General features: G+C 39.5%; 1 protein-coding gene across 2 annotated transcripts in view; it reads left to right on the forward strand.

Moving 5' to 3' along the window:
* Positions 1 to 21,100, forward strand: part of RALGAPB (Ral GTPase activating protein non-catalytic subunit beta) — a 67,173-nt gene that overhangs the window by 41,783 nt on the left and 4,290 nt on the right. For both annotated transcript variants that reach the window (XM_008698103.2, XM_008698102.2), the window contains 9 exons: positions 769 to 921; positions 3,100 to 3,309; positions 5,083 to 5,241; positions 8,668 to 8,833; positions 11,200 to 11,322; positions 13,116 to 13,252; positions 17,094 to 17,202; positions 18,000 to 18,078; positions 20,524 to 20,672. In XM_008698103.2, the coding sequence (XP_008696325.1) occupies positions 769 to 921; positions 3,100 to 3,309; positions 5,083 to 5,241; positions 8,668 to 8,833; positions 11,200 to 11,322; positions 13,116 to 13,252; positions 17,094 to 17,202; positions 18,000 to 18,078; positions 20,524 to 20,672 (1,285 nt within the window). The remainder of the gene's footprint in view (positions 1 to 768; positions 922 to 3,099; positions 3,310 to 5,082; positions 5,242 to 8,667; positions 8,834 to 11,199; positions 11,323 to 13,115; positions 13,253 to 17,093; positions 17,203 to 17,999; positions 18,079 to 20,523; positions 20,673 to 21,100) is intronic.

The following is a 21,100-nucleotide window of genomic DNA, read 5'->3' on the forward strand; positions in this document are numbered from 1 at the left end:
AGAGAGACAGCCACAAAATTGGAGCATGTGTCTAAAGTCATTTAACATCCTAGCCATCTCTTTTAGATGAGATGTGTTTTTACCCTGAGGAGCACACCCCTGTTTTCACTTGCTGGCATCACGCAGATCACATTCTATCAACACTGTAAGCCACTAAATTAGCATTAAAGACAGGAGGAAGGAGATCAGGAAAGGAACTAAAATTTGTTGATGCTTTAATATGTGCCTTATACATTTTTATTTAATCATTACAACATCCTTGAGATGGATTATTTCTACTTTTCAGATGCAAAAACAGAAGCCTCACAGTTAATGTATATTAAAGCAGAGATTTGGAGCTATGAGGATCTAGATTTGGTATTCAGTTGAACTCACTGTCTAGAGAGGCCCAGGGAACCTAAACTTGTACTTTGTTATATGGGATGATATGAGAGCCCTTGGAGAAGAGGGAATTTTGAGCCTTAAGTTCTGAACTGCCTTATCAATTGGTTTACCACTTAATATGGGAGATTCTGGCCTGGGGCTGTTAGAGGTATACAACCCATAAGTCACAAAATCTGCAAAATGAACGTTTTTATAAAAATAAAGGAGTACACTGGTACACAGTCTGTTTACCTCTAGTGTTAGCAGTGGTATTTGCAGATTCTTAACTGAGTTTCAGTGTTATGTAATCCTAGGGAAACAGGCATCTAAGAGACCGGGGAAGTACATGTCATTACAGAGGCACCAAATGTAATACACATAACATTATTTGTTTTATTTTAACAGCTTTTTGTACCTGAACCTCGTCCAGTTCCTAAAAACGATGTTGGATTTAAATATACCGTCAAACATCGACCGTTTCCTGAAGAGGTGGATAAGATTCCTTTTGTGAAAGCAGATCTGAGCATTCCAGATTTGCATGAAATTGTCACTGAAGAAGTAAGATAAGTTATTGTCAGCTATTGTTAAGGGAAGGATTATAAACATTCTTGAACAACTACTGTGGTCGAGACACTGCTTTTTTTTTTTGATGTTGTTGGAGGTGGTTCCTGAGATGACCTAGATCTCTGTCATCTAGGTTACCATGTAGTAGGACAAGTGTAGTTTGTGGCTGATTGAAAGGACCTGGACCTCTCTTGGAGAGGCGTCTGGGCTGGTCCAGCAGGATGGGGACATGATCAGACTCTGGTGGAGGGTTTTTGGAGCAGGGAGACCAGTTTAGAGATTTTGATGACCATTTGGGAAGGGAAAAGGAAAGACTACCTGAGTGATAGTGGAGGTTGAAACACATGGGATGTACTGTAGAGGTAGACCCAAGCAGTTTTTGATTGATGAGAGAAGGAAAAAAACTGTAAGAACTTAGATTCTGAAGCTGAGTGACAAGGGAGATATCAGTGCTGTTTACAGAAATATGGATTATTTAGGAAGAGGACAGGTTTGGGAAGATGGGAAAAATGTATTTGGTTTTAGATTAATTTAGATAATTAGATTAAATGATTGGTATCTTAGATCAAGAAAGAAGTTGTTTAAGAAGTAGGGGCATAAGTATGTTAGGGCTTGAGAGAATAGGGCAGGAATCGGAGGCTGCTTACACTAGCCAGAGAGACTGGGGAGAAGGAGCACTAAGTAGAGGATTTTGGCATGAATGTGTGGGTGACCTTTGGGAGCAGGTTCAAAAGAGTGTTCAAGTCAGGGACAGGAGTGTAAGGGGCTGGGGAGTGAATGGTTAATGAGAGGCAGTGAACATAAACTATACAGTTAGCAGTAAAGAGAAGAGTACAAAGTGGATAATAGCGAGAGGAAATGGCCTAGCTAAGGCAAGGCAAAGCTAGTTTTTACTTTTCTTTTTTTTTCTTTCTTTCTTTTTTTTTTTTAAACTCAGAGATACAAGGAATAAGAACATGCTTAGAGGCTGAAAGGAAGGAAGCAGTGGAGAAGGGCCTGTGTCTGCTAACACTGTAAGGTGGGCTAGGGAAACAAGTAATCGAATAAGGCCCTGGAGGCAGTAAGGTCAAGAGTCTGAGTGATTGTGTCTAGAAAAACCTTATTTCTGGTAAGACGGGAGAGAGAGAGCAGGTGGAGGTTCAGAGACATTTGAAGGTGGAAAGGAGGGAAACTGAAGGAGCTCATGTAAATTTTAATTTTAGTTCTTAGCAATGAAATAGGGAATAAAATATGGCTCATAAAATTGCCAGGCAGCCCAGCCCAGGTTAAATAGAATTGTCTGTAGTGAAATTACTTAACTTACTGTGCTTCTTCAAAAGTCCTTGGGATCTGGAGGTATTAAGTAAAAAATTTGGTGTGGAGATTGATAGGGGAAAGAATATGAAAGAATAAAAAAACATGGCCATTTATATATTTAGAAGACGGGTACTAAGATGTTAGATTTGGGGGGTTAGGCTTGGTGGGGAAATAGACGAAGCCGGGATATACCGGCCTGGGACAACATGAGGAGGGATTGAATGCTCACAGTGCTGGGAAAGCACAGCCTGGGAAGTGAAGTTGTGGGAGAGCTGCAGGAGGGGGCTCGTGGGTGGAGAAGGGAATCTCATCATTGTAGCTCTTTAAAGTACAGCTTACCTGAGGTTCAGAGTGTGCTCATGGATGGCCAAAGTTATGAAGGTTGAGGAAGTTACAGAAATAAAAGCCAGGCTATTGGAAGGATCATTGCTCACCACAGAGGATTGAGTTTAAACTAGGTTTGATCAGAAAGGAAGCGGGGGTCGGGGAGAGTCTCTGAATCTAGTGGAGTAATCCATAGGGACGAGAACTTTCAACATGAGCTGCGGGGTGAGGGTGGACAGTGATGAGGGAGAGCGGGTGAAAGCAACAACTCTGCCCCCTTTCTTGCCCATTTGAGGGGAAGCAGAGACAGAATGGTTTCATTTACAGCAAGGAGATGAAGGACATCATTGTTGACGCTACAGGGGAGTTTTTTGGGTATTTGTTTTAACCTTGAAACATGTTTGCTTGGTTGCGTTCTCTATTGAAACTCTGTTGATCACTGAAAATTATCTGCGTTTTCTTTGTTGCTTAAAGCTTTTTATTCTTAAATTAAGATTGATCCTATTACTTTTATGATAGTTCCAAAAAAATTAAATATTTGATTTATTTCAGTTAGAAGAGAGACATGAGAAATTAAGGAATGGCATGACCCAGCAGATTGCTTATGAAGTACACCTTGAAAAACAAAGTGAGGAAGAACTGCAGAAGAGAAGTTTTCCTGATCCAGTTACAGATTGTAAGCCTCCACCTCCTGCCCAGGAATTCCAAACAGCACGCCTCTTCCTTTCCCACTTTGGATTTTTGTCCTTAGAAGCATTGAAGGTAATTTTCCTAAACCTCTATATGAGTAAATATATTCATAAATTAACATGGATTTGATAACAGGTAAAGCATTTTTATGAGGACAGAAGGAATTAAATAAATAAATCTTACCCTGTATGCAAGTAAATGAAATTCTGTGGTGCTGTAGTTTTTACTCTACAAGTCCAAGACTGTCTCATGAATCCTTCTGTGTTGGGGGGACAATCCCCCTATCTGAGGGGGCTGCTTTGGTAATACACCTAGCTCTGAAAGTCCCTAAGTAGTGCAGGGCCCATATCACATGTATAAAGGAAATCTTCAGATAATTAGAATAAGAATGTTAAAAATCTTCTATCAACATTTATGACCAAAGGCATAGGCTACAGTGGGCTCTACTCTTCCATGCCACTCTTAAAAAGTAACACGTATTTGTGAGCCGAGGTTCTAAGGTCAGATTGGCTGGGTGTATGTCCTGGTGCCAGTGCTTGCCAGCCGTGTGGTCTTGGGCAGTTGCCCAACGTCTCCGAGTCTTAGCTCGTCATCCGAAACGCAGACAATAAAAGTACCCACGTCGCTGTGGCTTTGTGAGACTGTGTGAGACGCTCATGCAGTACCTAGTGCACAGCCACCAGCCTGGACGGTGAATACTGCCATGCTTTTTTTTTTTTCTTTTTTTTTTAAGTTGGCTCCACACCCAGTGTGGGGCTTGAACTCACAGCCCTGAGATCAAGGGTTGCACACTCTACTGACTGAACCAGCCAGGGCCTGTATATTGCAATTATTCTTTTTTTTTTTCTTTAAAGATTTTATTTATTTATTTGAAAAAGAGCACAAGCGGGGGGTGGGGAGGTGCAGAGGGAGAGGGAGAAGCAGACTCCTCACTGAGCAGGGAACCCTGACATGGGGCTCGATCCCAGGACCGTGAGATTATGACCTGAGCCGAAGGCAGATGCTTAACCGACTGAGCCACACAGGCACCCCTATTGCCATTATTCTTAATTCCATTATCCTTTAAACAGTTTTACAAGGAAAGTGATACTATCCCTATTTTACAGATGTGGAAACAGGCTCAAAAATATGAAATAGCTTGCCCGAGGTAGATTTGGGGTTTGTACTAAGAGCTTTTTGTTTTGAAAAGCACAGTGGACGTGTGCCAGGCAAGAAGTTGCTCATTGCACAAGTTGTCCCCTGCCCTCACTCCCTAGCAGCTACTTGGTTAAAGGCCAAAGGTTAACTTTTTAGGAAAGCAGGGGCAACATTGCTGGTTTTGGGTTTCAGCACATTGATGGAAAATGTTCTGTGTTGTAGAAGAGTGAGTTGGTGATGGAGAGTATGAACATTACTCTGGGCTCGCACAAGTAGGGGGAGGGGCACAGGGAAAGGGAGAGAAAGAATCTCAAGCAGGCTCCAGCACAGAGCCCAATGTGGGGCTCAGTCTCACAATCCCGAGATCATGACCTGAGCTGAAATCGAGTTGGCTGCTTAACCAACTGAGCCATGCAGGCACCCCCCGTGAAATTTTTTATTTTTTGTCTAGAAAGCGTGATATATTACAGAGAAAATAGGATCCAGAATTAGATACATAGTATGATCTCAATTGTCTTTGACAAAAAAAGACAATTGTAGTATACAAGAATGTTAAATAGCTTTTCTAGTTTAGGATAATGGTTGTGCTTACTCCTGCCACTTTATAATTTTTTTACTTAATATTTATCGAACTATGAGCAAGTATTGCTTTTATAATTAGAATAGTAAAAAGAGATAATAATTTGTCCTTTCTTCTTTTGGTGGTAGGAACCTGCAAATAGTCGCCTACCTCCTCACCTTATTGCACTTGACTCCACGATACCTGGATTTTTTGATGACATTGGGTATCTGGATCTCTTGCCGTGTCGTCCCTTTGACACAGTTTTTATTTTCTATATGAAACCAGGTCAGAAGACAAACCAGGAGGTAAGATTTCTGAATTTTGGGGATAACTTTTTATGCTATAAATGTTAACAAGTTTTATTTGGCTTGTGTTTATCCATAGTAGGAGGTAGGTTATACTTGATGCTTAAAGAATTGTGAACCAGTGCAGAATGGAATTAATGAAAATTGTGATGCCCAGAGTCCTAAGTCTTTTGATTCTCAAAAGAACATGATTCAGAAAGGAGCCATAGTGTTTCTTTCTTCCCCTTAAAGAATTCAGATTGATAGGACAAAAGAAACTGAAATACAGAAGGTTAACCACAAAAAGCTAAAGCTAGGCTCGATTGCTTAAGAAGATGAAAAACAGCAACAGATATTTACTGAACATCTTTGTGACTCACCGTGCCTGGGTATAGAAGTGAGTAACAACAGTCTTTCCTCTCAAGGAGCTCACCTTCCAGGTAGTTTCACAAGCAAGTGATTTCAGTCGAGGCATGTATAGCGTATGGTGGGGAAAAGAACACCTGAAATAAAGGACAGAAGCAGAAGACTGAAGTTAAAACTTAAGTTAAAGAAGACTGAAGTTGGTCCTTGTATCAGAGAGGGTAGGAGAAGGATGAAGAAAAATACAAGATAAGGGATAATGGGAAAAAGAGTAAATGACAAGAGATTTGACGTGTCTGTTGGAAATGAGTAGTTGAAACATGGAGTAGGCAGGCAGTTACCAACTTTTGACTAGGAAAGGGCCAAAGGAAGATTTATCAAATACAGTATTAGATGTGTAGGGCACTACGACTACATGATCTTGGAATTTTACTGTAATCCTTGTAACACTGTTAGCTGAACAGTGTTACAGATTGAACACACCTTAAGAAATTTATCAAATGTTTATTTCTGTTAGAAGCACTATTTCAGATAATTGGTGAATTAGTAGAAAATGAGGTTGATTTATGAGAAAGTTCTTCTCATCTCATGCTGTTGATTCAATAAATATTTATTGAGTGTCAACTATCAGGTGCCAGGGTTGTAATGGTGAACAAGATCTACAAGGTATCTGACATCCCACAACTACTGTCTAAAGGGGAACACAGATGACTAAATAAACAACCATAGTAAAGTGTGCATGTTATAGGAGCCAACCACAGGAAGACTTAACCTTGTTTTGAGGTTAGGAGGAGAAGACATTTTACTGGTATCTGTGGTTACATTAAGAGTAGGTAAAAAGGTAGCAGCAGGTCGTTACTAACAAAGTCATAGTATGTGTAATGGCCCTGGAGGTAAGAGAGATTTCCATCTTAACAAAATTCACTGTGGAGTCCAGTATACTTGGAGCTTGGGAGAATGTGAGCTTATGCCAGCTGGAGGTGAGACTAGTAGACTCCAGATGTTTGAAAGAACCTCAGAATGGGGTCGATTGCAGGGGTTGGGGATTTGTTTGGAAGAAGTCTCAAGCATGGTTCGTATGATAATAATAGGGCCGTTTTTCTTCTTCCTGTGAAAGAAGACACAAACTATTGAGGTAGCTCTTAAACTAACTCAGTTTCCTTAGCTTTCTAGGGACTGAGAGTGATTAGAGCATTGCACAGTCTGCAGCCTCCTGTAGATGTCTGAGCCCCAGCTTCCCTAGCCGCAGGGGAGCTTTAGATTAATTTCTGGCTGCCAGTCAGTGGCCTGCAGGTTGAATTTGACTCATCTATTGTGTCTCGACTAACTTTTCAGAAATTGTTTATTTTAAACTTCTACTTCTGAATAAAAATTTTAGTTGAAAGAAAACTGGAAGTGGCTGTCAAATCAGTTTGCTGACACTTACAGGACTGTGAAGGGCTATGGGTGAACTACTTAAGTGTGCTTCTAACGAGAAGTGTTTAAGACATGATGGCCTGGCAGTTTTTGCCCAGTGGATTGACAAGTAATCGAGGGAACACCCTGTATTTTGATTTGATCAGGCCTCTGTATGGTCTTGAGATAGATTAGCATTGATGAACCACATCTGTGACTTGTGGACCGACTCCATCACTGTCATTTGGAGAGTTTTAAAAACTCCAGGATTCCAGGATCCTACTTCTGATGCTGTATAGAAGGTCTGCAGTGATCTAAGAGAATCTCATATTTAAGAAATTGCCCAGGTGGCAGATTTATGTTTCCCTAGAACCTGTTGATTCATGTTTCTGTAGAATCAATGTCAGCTCACTCCTCTCTGAATTCAAGAATGCCTCAAATCTCTGTGTGCTGATTCTGAGTGCTATCAACAGTGATATCTATTGCTGTAATCAGTGTCAGGTGATCCTTATACTCTTTTGTGTTATATGATTTGTTTATGTGTTTTATAGATGTCGTTCATACTGCATACTTTTATTATTACAGATATTAAATTATAAGTCGAATGATCTTAGATTAAGATTTTTGATCAGATAAATCACTTAATAATTTTAGTCATTCTCACAAGGGAAATAATATTTAATACAAAATTAAATAAAAGTAAAATAAATGTTTTATAATTAAAAGTTTAATTAAATGTTCGAGAAAAAATATTCCCTTGGTGATTTTGATACATTCCCCCCTTTTTCATTTATAATTTGTAGAGGAGTTCTCATTTTCCTTCCCTTAGCATAGGGTTTTCAACAGCAGTACTATTGCTATTTTAGGCTAGATAATTCTTTGTTATGGGAGCTGTCCTATAAATAGGACATTTAGCAGCATCTTTGGCCTCTACTCACTAGATACCAGTAGCACCCCACAAGTTGTGATGACAGAAATGTCTTCAGACATTCCAGTTCCCCCTGGAGGGGGAAATCACCCTCATGAGAACCATGGTTTTAGGGACTTTTCTTTTTGAGGCCAGTAAAAAGCCCAGGTATTAAATCTGGTATTTAGTGAAGAGGGGAGAACCTTCTGGTTACTTTTTTCTTCTGGAATGGCTGCATTCTCTTCTTTGGACTAAGAGGAGGGTGTTTTCTCACTTGTTTGTTAATTATACCTAATCATTATTGAATTTTTAATAGATTTGTGCCTTTTATATCCTTTGTCATGATGTGTAATAAAATAATCACATACCTGTGTAATGTATCTCACTAACCAGACAGTAGTCTGTGAAGACAGGGACATAGCAGTTTTAATTTACTTTTAGTAAACGTGTCTGGTTCAGTAATTCTTTGGCTACAAGGGAAGCTAAAGGCTTTACTTGCATTATCTCACTTAATCTTCCAACCATCATTATTATCCCTACTTTAGATTTGAAGGCAATGAAACAGTAAGATTAAGAAACTTTCCCAAGGCCCAGCCAGGATTTGAACCGAAATCTGTCTAACTAGAAGCATCATTTTTAACTATAGGGATGTATTCCCAAGTTTATTCTGAGCTTAGACTTAATTTGTCAGATACTTCAAAGCTAACTGATTTTTATGGAGATTTATTTTGATATGCTCTTTTGTTTCCTTCATTATAGCTGATGATTGGTATGTATTTCAGATTTTAAAGAATGTGGAATCTTCCAGAAATGTTCAGCCACATTTCCTAGAATTTTTGCTTTCCCTTGGCTGGTCAGTAGATGTGGGCAGACACCCTGGTTGGACTGGGCACGTTTCCACCAGTTGGTCTATTAACAGTTGTGACGATGGTGAAGGACCCGAACAAGGTAAAACTCATAATGGTCATTGTTTTCTCTTGTTTTGTTATTCTTGATTTCTTTCTTTACTATAAGTTTGTAGTCTTACTTTACAAAGAAACAAACAAACCAGAAGTATGTTAAAGAAAAGTTTTCTTCCCCTAATTGGAGTCCTCACAAGAGGCCACTTAACACTAGTTTGTATATTCTTTCAGATGTCTTCTGTGTAAATTTCAGGGGAAAAAATTACAGATAAAGTTAGTTAATAGAAAATTCATGGCTTAAATATCACAAAGCTAGTAAGTTCCCTTTTATATTGTGAGTAAACAACTTCTATTTTCTATAACAGTATTATAATAAATTGAAATTTATTTGCTAACAAGTGTGCTAACATATGTTGTCCAATACAGTTTTCTATTAACAGGTGTGTTTTATAAACTTTGTGGCTATCATTAAAGGTTACATTCTTGAGATACTATATAAAAACCTTTGTAGTAAACAGCTGACTATCTTGGAGAGATTCATGCCCATATCTACAAATCTTCCTGAGGAACTATAATCAGGATAATAAGTACCAGAGCAAGTATAAATTTAAACTTAAGACCTTTGCCCCACCTGGCTAATGCTCTTTGTTCTGAGGGCTCCTGAAGTCACTGGAGAGTTAATATTATCTCTGAAGTGGGTGATACCTGTGTTGAGTGCTTGGAATTATCAGAGTTGCTCTGTCAACAAGATTGTACTCTCTCAAGGTTTCCCACTGAATACCATGGTGACTTGTGACCTGTCATTTTTACTAATTTCAGTCAAGGTTGAATCGAAGTATTTGGGAATATACTCTAATTTTAGTTTCCATATATCCTTTAATATATGCTTGAGTATATTTAATTCCTGTAAGTAAATTGATAAAGGATATGCACATTTTTCAATTTGATAAATGTATCATTGGATGCTTATGGTTGCAGTAATAGAAAACTTGACCCAAACTGGCTTATATTTTAAAGGTCATTTAATGTCTGATGTAAATGAAAATTCCAGAGGTTAGTGTACATTTTTGTTGTCATTTGATCAGCACCCCATTCTCTTTCTCTACAATTTTCCTGTAGCTCTGCTGTTCGTATGTTGACTTTGTCCCTAGCCTGGCTTTTCTCATAGTACAAAAAGGCCATTCCAGGCTTTAATTCACATACCAACCCTAGCCTGAAGAGGAGAGATTAGCTGGGTCTCAGAACCTCCCTACACCTAGGTCCTTAGATATGCAGTGATTTGGCCACTCCAAACCTGTTGCCCTGGCAAGAGATGGAATGACCCTGGTAGAGAGCTATAGACCAGGTACAACCCGTATGAAGGGTCAGTTCCAGTCAGTTCACACCTGCTACAGAGTGGGGGAGGACGGAGTGTGTGTTCGGGCAATAACCAAAGTGTCCACTATGGTAGATGCAATGTGCCTTCCCGGTGTCTAAACCAGGAGTTGGCAAAGTACAGCCCATCCTGTTTTTGCAAATAAAGTTTTATTGGAACTCAGCCACACCTGTCTATGTATTGTTTATGACTGCTTTCATGCTACAGTGCAGCAGAGACCATGTGGCCTACAAAGCCTTATTTACTATCTGATCCTTTACAGAGAAAGTTTGTTAACCTCTGGTCTAAACTTCTGTTTGCCACATCCTCACCAACATTAGGTATCTTCCAATCTGTTAGCTGAGAAATTTTCTGTTTTTAATTGTGATTGAGTTTCAGCATTTTTTCGCATTTTTATTTCTCTCCTGAGAACTACTTGTTCATTTCCTCTTCCCAATTTTTTGTCAGGTTGTTGGTCTTTTATGTATTACCAGTAGGGCATTATGTTCATTCTAATTGAGAACTATACTAGCTCTCAGGAACGTTACTTTTGTTAATTCATTCTTGCTGGCTTAGAGCAGATGCTGTTACTTAAAATGTACATTTTATGTTGTGTCACTGACCATTGGGGAAGGTAGAGCAGAAGCAGAGCTGAGGAGCAGTAGAGACAGACCAGGGACAGAAATGCCTTGAAAGCAAGAGTACGAAACACGCAGACACCTGCCCTAACTCCTTTCAGAGGTCTGTGGTGGTCATCTTCCTTTGTATTACTACCTCTTCCTGAAAAACTGTTTTCATAATCTGCCTCATACAGATGAGTTCAAGTCCCTGCTAATCAGAAGTAGCCTAATTTAGAGTAGTTTCTTAAGATTTTATCATTTAAAGTTAGTGTAAAGACATTTAATGAACATTTATAGTTTATTCTTCTTACACACTCATTGGTTCTTGCTGGAAACATGCCTTCTGTTGATTACCATTTTATTAACCAGTTAAAATTTCATGAAGCTGGATGAAACTGATTTTTCTTGGAGCAGTAATGTAGTGTTTCTCATTCCTAGATGAAGTGATTTCCTCTGAAGACGTTGGGGCTAGCATTTTCAATGGACAGAAGAAGGTGCTGTATTATGCCGATGCCCTTACGGAAATAGCTTTTGTAGTTCCTTCTCCTGTGGAGTCCTTAAGTAAGAGCATTTTTTGTATGGTGCTGTTTTCAAATCTATTTTTGTATTCACTGGTTTGTGCAGTATTTTTGTGTTGGGAGAAATTCTGAAATTCTCTAAGTTGTTGTTTAACTTCTAAGACATGATAGCATTTAGAGTATGCCAAGGTATAGGATCTTAGCTCTTCTTAACTTTCTTAAGGACACTAGTTAAAGACAGGCAGACCTTGGGGCGCCTGGGTGGCAGAGCAGTTGAGTGTCTGCCTTCGTCTCAGGGCGTGATCCCGGCGTTATGGGATCGAGCCCCACATCAGGCTCCTCCGCTATGAGCCTGCTTCTTCCTCTCCCACTCCCCCTGCTTGTGTTCCCTCTCTCGCTGGCTGTCTCTATCTCTGTCGAATAAATAAATAAAATCTTAAAAAAAAAAAAGAAAAGAAAAAAGACAGGTAGACCCAACCTCTCATAATAATCTTTAAGTAGAGAAGTGGACCCACTTCAGCCTGTTTTTTTGTCTTTCTTTAATTAATCAGTACATAGAAGACTGGTTTTCCAGTTTATTCATTTTTTTCTCTATGAATGAGCCCCCACCTACTTGCCTGTTTCCATGTGAGAGCCTTATGTGGAACCCCAGAGAATCCTACAATTGGAAGATCTCTATAGTTGGAAGATAGCATCTGGCTGATCTTCTGACACCAAGTAGGAGAAACTTCACAACCTAGAAAAGGTGGTAAATTAATCCTGTTCTTCAAAGGATCAGGAGTGATTATTACTTCTCAGTCTGAACCCATAGTCTTATCTGGCCTAGAACCTTTGCTTCTTGCAAAGTAAGCTCATTTCTTTGTGCCTAACCAGGCAGTAGGTAGAAAATTTCACCTTCTTCATTGAGACCATCTGTAGGATGGGCTGCTATATATCATACTGTCATGGTTTCATCTCTAGGCTAATAACTTTTCTCGTGCCCTTGCTCTGGCAGCCTCCTGACCTTTGTACTTGGACCCTTGATTTCACACACTAGGCCCCCCACCCCTGTCTTATATTCTTAGGCCAGTTGTGTCCTTCCCTAGCAGTATCCCTAAGCAGCTGTTTGCCTTCATGTCAAGGCTGTGATCTACTACCCTAATTCCAGAAGCCAGGCCCCATTTGTCCTCTGTGAGTTGAGTCCCTGCTTCGTCTCTACCCCAACCTGTTTGCACCAACAGAGCTAGAGCCTTGTCCTCGTACTTTAGTTTCCACAGTTGGGTCTTCACCTCCTGTCATGAAATGTCCTGTGTGATGACTGTGCCCCTGCTGCAACTCAGCCTCCTCCTGTTTCTTGAGATTTGTCTTTGTGTTTGTGGTTTCTGACTCTCTGTGTGCTGGGCTCCAACCAGATCCCTTCTTAATCACAGAGACTAGGTCCTCTTTAGCTTCGGAATGCCCCAGTGCCACTTGGTACCGTGCTACATGATTGAATATGTAATCAAAATAATTCAGAGAATAATAGATGGCTTATATTCTGCATCTGAAAAGTCAAAATATTTTCTAGTCTTACTCAGTCATCCTGTAGCTCAGGAGCCTCCAAACTATGGCACGCAGGCCGAAATCAGACCACTAAGTACAGTTTTTACATTTTTAGGGTTGTAAGTAAAGTACAAAGAAGAGACCGACATAGCCAGCAAAGCCTAAAATATTTACCAACCCTTTACAGAAAAAGTTTACCAGCCTTTTGTCTAGAGGCAGTGCTTCTCTTAAGTGACTTAGGCTAGACCATTAGCATAATTAAACACTTCTCTAAAGAAGTAGGACATATAATTGATTTTTTTCTTTACTCTGTAGCTGATTCATTGGAAAGTAACATCTCGGACCAAGATAGTGATTCAAATATGGATCTTATGCCTGGAATTCTGAAACAGCCATCCCTGACACTTGAGCTTTTCCCTAATCACACAGACAATCTTAATTCCTCACAGCGGGTAAGTAACTTTGTTGATACAGCTCTGAAAATTTGTCGTGCAATGGAAATAATTATAGAATCATCCCTTTAATCAACCTTTTAACTGTAACCTAGAGAGCAATGATAGCAGTACTGATTCATTAGTATCTTAATTTTTTAAAATCAAATTCTCACAATTTTCTTTTTTTCAGCTTGCAACAAATAGGTCATTCTAAGACAGCCTCTATTGTTTTCCTTGATTTGGCCATTCTGGTACCATGCTTGAGTCTCTCAGCCATTCCTTCTCAAGCCTGGGTTTATCCATTAAAGGTACAACAGTAATGGGGCACCTGGGTGTCTCAGTCGGTTAAATGTCTGCCGTTGGCTCAGGTCATGGGATCGAGCCCCGTGTTGGGCTCCATGCTCAGCAGGAAGTCTGCTTCTCCCTCTCCCTCTGCCTCTTCCCCAGAACCCCCCCCCCCGCTCACATGCGTGCTCCTGCTTTCTCTCTCAAATAAATAAAACCTCAAAAAAAGAAAAGGTGCAATAGCAGCTGTATGTTCCACATCTTTAATCATGCAACATTCAACTTAAGTCTGGTGTATACAAATGGTAGCACTTTGGAGACTAGCCCAGTGTGTGACTAGACATAATGAGTGAGGCACACAGCAGCCACCACAAGAAGGGAGCATTTTACTTTTATACTATTTTTCTTGCCATATGAGTAGATGTTATGTCTTTATTTTTGTTTTCTCCTCCTGTTACGTCTTCATCCTTACTGGAAAGTGGACAAGTGAGTGATAGGAGGATATAGGATCATTTCATAAATATGGGAAGATTGATTTGTAACAAATAATAAGAAAGACAAAAAAAGTGCAACCTTGATTGAACCATTCTTTGATTTTACAGGATTTTAATTTGGCTCCTTCCCCATGAAAGTTGTTTTTAACATAAATAAAAGTGACTCTTGAACAATAGGTTTAAACTATGTGGGTCCACTTATATGTGGATTTTTTAAAAAATAAATGCAGTACAGTGTTGTAAATGTATTTTCTCTTCCTTATGATTTTCTTAGTAACATTTTATTTTCTCTAGCTTTACAGTACATATTACATCTAATATATAAAATATATGTTAATTGACTATATTATTGGTAAGACTTCTCTTCAACAATAGGCTATTAGTAGTTAAATTTTGGAGAATCAAAAACTAATTTAGGAAAAATAGTTGTTTAAGACTTTCTGAAGTAGACTCATATTGAAAATCAGGAGTTGCATATTTAAAAGGTTTCATAGAGTACAGTTTGGAGATGAACATGTCTGTGTAGGGTGGAAATATAGGATTTCAGCCAGATCTGATATTCAATGATTGTACTCATTTTCTGAATGTCAGTATGATTATCCCTTAAAATACAAAATCTTCAAAGCACCACGTTTTATTACTTATACTTTGCAGACTACTTACTAACCTTAAAAATAGGACCTGCTTTATCAGCAAAAATGGGTTTACTAGAGAATAGCAAAGAATTCCAATCAGGGACATGCAAACTATGGCAAAACTATTGGCAAATCCAGCAAATAGAGGAGAGGAACATTTTATGGAGAATGAGGAGGAAGTTGGGAGGGGTTGTTCTGAGTGGAAATCCATTGGAGGAAAGCAAGAGTTCAGGAGGAGAATGACTAACCAAGGTTTCTTATTGGCTGAGTTGCGGGGGATTTCTTGGTAGGAGATTGCATGTACATCTTTTCGTGGTGAGGCCTATAATTGACTATTCTTTCCTGTTGATGATTCTTCTTTTGGGGTCTGTAATGGGCAGTTCTTCATGTAATTGCTCTTGGGTGGTATGGCTCCTTTTTCTAGCCTCCCACTTTAGTGAGGTTTCCCTTTGTTAATTTTTACACTACTAACTAAAAAGAGAAAAATAGTACCTCAATAGATGCAGAAAAAGTAGTTGACATAGAATTCAACATTCATTCATGACTTTCTGGAAGAAGAGAACTTTCTCAACCTGAGACAGAGCTCTGCTGGAAGCCTAGAGCTAAGAGTATACTATACAGTATTGTTGACTGCTTTCACCCTGAGTAGAGGACAAAGCAATGATGTCTGCTCTCACCACTTGTATTCAGCATGGAGTACTATGACAAGAAAAAGAATTAAAGTGCATAAGGATTGGAAAGGAGAAGTAATACTGTGTTTGCAGATATGATCATATATGTAGAAACCCTGAGGAATCTTTTTGAAAGAATCTACTAGATCTACTGGGTGAGTTTATTAAGGTTATAGGAAAAAAGGCCACTGTGTTAGGCTGAATTCTAAGATGACCCACAGAGACTCTTGCCCCTGTATGATGTCCTCCCCTTGTGTGTGGGTAGAACCTGTGAATATGATGAGATATCCTGTGATTATGTTACATTATACAGTAAAAGGGATTTTGTGGATATAATTATTAAGGTTACTTTGAGTTAATCAAAAGGGAGATTACCCAGTAGGCCTGACCTAATCATTAAGAACCCCTCCCCTTTTTTTTAAGATTTTATTTATTTGAGAGAGAAAGAGAGGGTGTGAGTAGGGGGAAGGGCAGAGGGAGAAGCAGACTCCCCGCTGAACCGGGAGCCTGATGCAGGGCTCAATCCTGGGACTACAGGATCATGACCTGAGTTGAAGGCAGACTCTTAACCGACTGAGCCACCCAGGCGCCCCATAGGAGCCCTTTAAATCTAGGGCTGAAGTCAGAGATTCAAAGCTGATTAGGAGCCATGCTAAGAAAATGGTCTCTCAGTGTGGCTGATGTCTGCCACCAAGTTGGGGAAGATCTTTTAGTCACAGTCATTTTCTGTGACTGCCAGAATACAAACAGAAATGGAAATAAGAATCTAGGGAAATTGCCATGGTCTCTGTCATCTGCTAAACACAGGTATGTTTCTGTACTAATAAAGCAGTTTTATTTTTTAAATTCAACTTAGATATGAGAGTCTCTCTTCTGTCCACATAGCTTCGTTTAGGGCTTTAGCACAAACTCCTCCCGGCTGCATGTCTTTGAAGTGGTGGTGCTCAGAGCACCAGTTTGCTAAAGGGGAGCCACAGAGTCCTGCTAGCCCTTCAGAGAAACTTCAAGCCGATCAGGTAGGCAGGGACACCAGAAGCAAACTGCATGATAGCAAAGACATAAGCAACTCTTCTTTTCTTTCTGTTGGCAAGAAAAAGGTCTTTTTTTGGCTTAGATTGCAGTAGGAAACTTCTGGCCTAGAAATGAGAACTAGAAGTAACTTGCTGATGGGACGTTTTAGAGATTAGGATCCCCAGGCAAACCAGTGACGTTGCTGTGATGAGGAAAGCATTCTGCTTGCTGGCCATAGACAGATAGACTCAAATCCTTTGAAGCCCTCATTAAGACATTGCCTGCAAATTTTTTGAAGATTTTATTTACCCATTTATTTTAGAGAGAGTATGTGCTAGCAAGTGGAGGGGCCGAGAGAGAGGGAGAAAATCTCCAGCATACGTGGGGCTCGATCCCACATCCCCAAGATCAGGACCTGAGCTGAAACCAAGAGCCGGACGCCCAACCGACTGAACCACCCAGGCACCCCGCCCACAAGTTTTATTTTTATTAATGTAAATTATAATTGGTCCGTATTCCTTATCTACTTTTCTTTGAGAATTTAAGACCTTCATTTCTTTGTTCTAGGTTGAGACTTGATAAACAGAAGTCAAAGAAGAGCTTTTTTGCAAATATATTTCACTTTTTTCCTGACGTGATTTCCCATGACCTGATACTTAAATCACTGGCCAGCTTGATAAATATGTGGTTGGGTAGTTTTATTAAGCCGCTTCTTTTTTTTCCCTCCCCCTTCTCCTTTTCTGCTTTTCTCTACCTCATATAGCTTAGTCCCAGTTCCAGAATGAAGAAGCTGCCTCAGGGTCGCCCTGTGCCTCCCCTTGGACCTGAGACAAGAGTTTCTGTAGTCTGGGTGGAGCGCTATGATGATATAGGTACTGTGTAAGGGCTTTGTCCATAAGTAAAATTATTGTAGAATGACAATGACTTGCTGAATGTCTAGGGAGAGGCAGCACAGATGTGGTATGGTGGCCAGAAGCTGGAGCTGGAGCTCAGCAAGCCTGGGTTGGCATCCTGGCTCCACCCCTCACTCAATTTCTTTAAGCCTCAGATTACTCTTCTGTTAAATGGAGACACTCATGGTGCCTCCTAGTTATGATGATTTGGTGAGACTAGTGGATGTAAGTGGATGTAAAACTTAGCTATTCTTGATATCACACTGAATGGCTTGTTGCAAGTCAGTCCCACTCCACGTAGCTCCCAGTCATCCCAAGACCTCTGGAAGGGGGAAGGGGGAACACTTCCCTCACCTCTGCATGAACCCTACTGTCTCGTTCTGGTGTAAAGATTAATTTGTCCTTAGGAATTCTGCCATGGATAAGTTTCTCATGATTTTTATGTAAGCAACATAAGAGCATTAGAAATGCATACTTAGCCTAGAATCTCATCCAGCTCAGGGTTTGTGGAAGAGTGTGACCATTGCTTTCCAACCAAGCCCTCAGAGACCACAGATCATGTTTTATAAACACTCAGCTTTAGATGAACTTAGCGAAAATTTATCTTGAGGGAGATTTCTTTTTGATGAGGAATGGTTAGGATTATGTATTTCAGGATACCACAATCCATGTATTTATTGCACACTTGTATAAAGAGATTAGGAAATTAGGTTTCATACTGTTTATTTTAGAAATATGAGGGAGATATTAATTGTAATGCTGTTACTTTCTTCCAGAAAACTTTCCCCTCTCAGACCTGCTGACAGAGATCAGTACTGGTGTGGAAACAACTGCAAACAGTAGCACTTCTCTGAGGTACACTCTCTATTTGCCCGAGGCTCACCAGCATGTCTTTAAGTATACAGAAACCGTTCATTACAATGTCAGTTGTGATTTCATAAAGACGTAAGGAAACAAAAGGGATGAAGGCAATAGGAAATAAACATAGGGGAAAAAAATCAAAGAAGTTGATAGATATGTGTACAAGGTGATAAATTAACGAGCATTTTTAAATGGCATAATTGCTGTTTTATCTGCAGCAAAGAGAAAAATGAATAGGTGGAAGCACTTAAGTATTAATGAAGACTATAATAACAGACTGGCAATACTGGATAGAAATAATAGAGTTAAATTGGTCAAAACATTCTGGATGGTTAAAATGTCCTAATTAAATAAGCTATTTAATGGAAAAATATTTCTAAGTAAAATATAATAGTAACTTTATCATAGTAGTAAGATTCCTATTGTAGCTGCCCATGCACGAAAAGGATAAAAGGGGATAACTGAATTCTAAGATTAAGAACAACGTATCTATATAGGCTTTATAGTTTCAAGGCTTTTTGCTTGCTTCCTTTTGGAAGTATTTTAAAACAATTCATAAGAGGTGCCATTATCATCTCTGTTTTACAAATGGAGTAAAATAGGCTGATGGAAGTTTTTCTTCAGTATCACACATTCAGTAAATGTTAAAAGAGAAAGTGATCTGAACTTAAGCTTCCGCCCCCAGATGCCAGCCTCATTTCGTACATCAGAGAGCTACCCTTGATGTCAAGCTACATGATCTGATTTGTATTGCATGTAAGATGAATTTGTTCTTAACATCACTAGATTATTGTCATAGAATTGAAGTGAGGTAAAGATGGTTTATTTTAACATCATATTTTTAAATTTCCAGAAAGGACAAGTCATTTATTTTTTTATTTTTTTATGTTCAGTTAAGCCAGCAAATAGTACATCATAGGTTTTTGATGTAGTGTTCAGTGATTCATTAGTTGTGTATAACACCCAGTGCTCATCACAACATGTGCCCTCCTTAATATCCATCACCCAATTACCCCATCACCCCACCCCCCTCCAGGAGGACAAGTCATTCTTAAAACTTACGTGTTTTTTCTGCTAAAGTATTTTAAAACAAGTTACAAGGGATCCTGACAGTTTAAATATATCAGTCTGCATTTCTGAAAAACAAAAACACTTTTCAAATAGATAAAGATAAAATTATCACAATAATAAAATTAGTAATAGTTCCTTAATTTTATGTAGTAACCAGTTCATATTGAGTTTTCTCCATTTTCCCTAGAATATCCTTTATAGTTTGTTCAAACCAGAATCCACTCTGGAACCTTGTGTCTGATGTTAATATGCCTTCAGTATCTTTTACTCCAGAACAGCCCTTTTTGTCTTTTTTTTCTCTCCGTGATACTGACTTACTGAAAAGACTAGAGTAATTCTTGAGGTGGACTTTTCTAGAACTAGTTTGGAAGAGAACTTTTAAGTGTCTTGTGTTGGTGGTGGTAGTGTTAACTGTTTCAGTCTTTTTAGGTCAAAAGTTATGATATGACTAGACTGTAAAAATCGTGTTTTGTTGGTAAACTGGCAAAATCAAGAATTTGGCTTGGTGACAAAATTAACTATAGGTTTGACTTTTATATAATGTATTGAAAATTGACTCAGTGTTGCTTTGGCCAGAATCACTTTACTTATATAGAAAAAAAAACACACACAAAAAAAAACAGAAATGGCAACATGTAGCAAGTATCACAGAGTAGTAATGTGGGTACCTCTAGGTTTGGTGACATATCCCTGAGCATGATGTGTATCTCAGTCTTCTAAAGGCACAGTTGTGACATTAGCACCCATGACCTATTTAGAGGCTTAGAAGGCTTTGGCCCTCCAAGATACAGTCATTTATCACCTTTGCTAAGGAGGACATTTGCAGCTGGCCCAGACTAATGGGCCTCCCAACTTCTTCCCCCCACCCCTGCACAAAAATTACATTAGAGATTCCCATAATGAGGCCTCAACTATATCCCCACTTGTGCTCTGAGATGCCAGGGTTAACTGTGGTGGCATTCCCTGCTCTCTGGCCACCCCCACATTTGTTCCCTACAAGAAGGAGGAACTAAGTGAAAGCCCCATCACTGGTGCTGGAGTCATAGCTCCCTGCCAGAGATTCCTCTGCCTTTGCTTCCACCCTGTGTCCCTAGAGGTTTTAAAACACATTTTTTAGCCCCTTTTTTGTCAGTTCAAAAAGCCCAACCCCAGTGATGGGCCTTTTGGGCCGGGTGGGGGTGGGGGTGGGGGATTGGGTGCAGCAACATGGGCTCCCAGAAGGAGGATTCTGAGCAGACTAACATGTTGGCTCTTATCAGACTACATCAAGCCTGGCATCAAGTGTCCTTAATTTTCTTATATTACACATGGAGGCCTTTCAACTTTTATATGTTTGGGGTAAAAAGAGTTTTCTTTTCTTTTCTTAAGATCTACCACTCTTGAAAAAGAAGTTCCTGTCATCTTTATCCACCCTTTAAACACTGGATTATTCCGGATAAAAATTCAAGGAGCCACTGGAAAATTTAACATGGTCATCCCGCTTGTGGATGGGATGATTGTCAGCAGGCGAGCACTTGGTAAGGTCTTCATGTATGGCCAAAGAGTTAAGGTTTCTCTCTTTTATTTATTTATTTGTTTAAACACTTTTATGAACCAAGAAGAAGTAGAAATAAGGAAATGGTGATATTACTTAATAGATGCCACATGTAGAAAATGCTATTATGGTTTGGGGCGCCTGGGTCGTCAGTTGGTTAAGCGTCTGCCTTCGGCTCAGATCTTGATCTCAGGGTCCTGGGATCAAGTCCTGCATCAGGCTCCCTGCTCAGCGGGGAGTCTGCATCTCCCTCTTCTTCCTCCTGCTCGTTCTCTCTCTCTCTCTCACTCACTCTCTCTCAAATAAATAAAATCTAAAAAGAAAAAAAGATAATGCTATGGTTCTTGTTAAATAAGCAGCATGTTTTGTTCTGTTTTAATTGTGCTTCATCTACTTAAGCATGTGTAGAAC

This window comes from Ursus maritimus, unplaced genomic scaffold (assembly GCF_017311325.1).
Source record: "Ursus maritimus isolate PB19 unplaced genomic scaffold, ASM1731132v1 scaffold_22, whole genome shotgun sequence".
NCBI classification, from domain to species: Eukaryota; Metazoa; Chordata; class Mammalia; order Carnivora; family Ursidae; genus Ursus; species Ursus maritimus.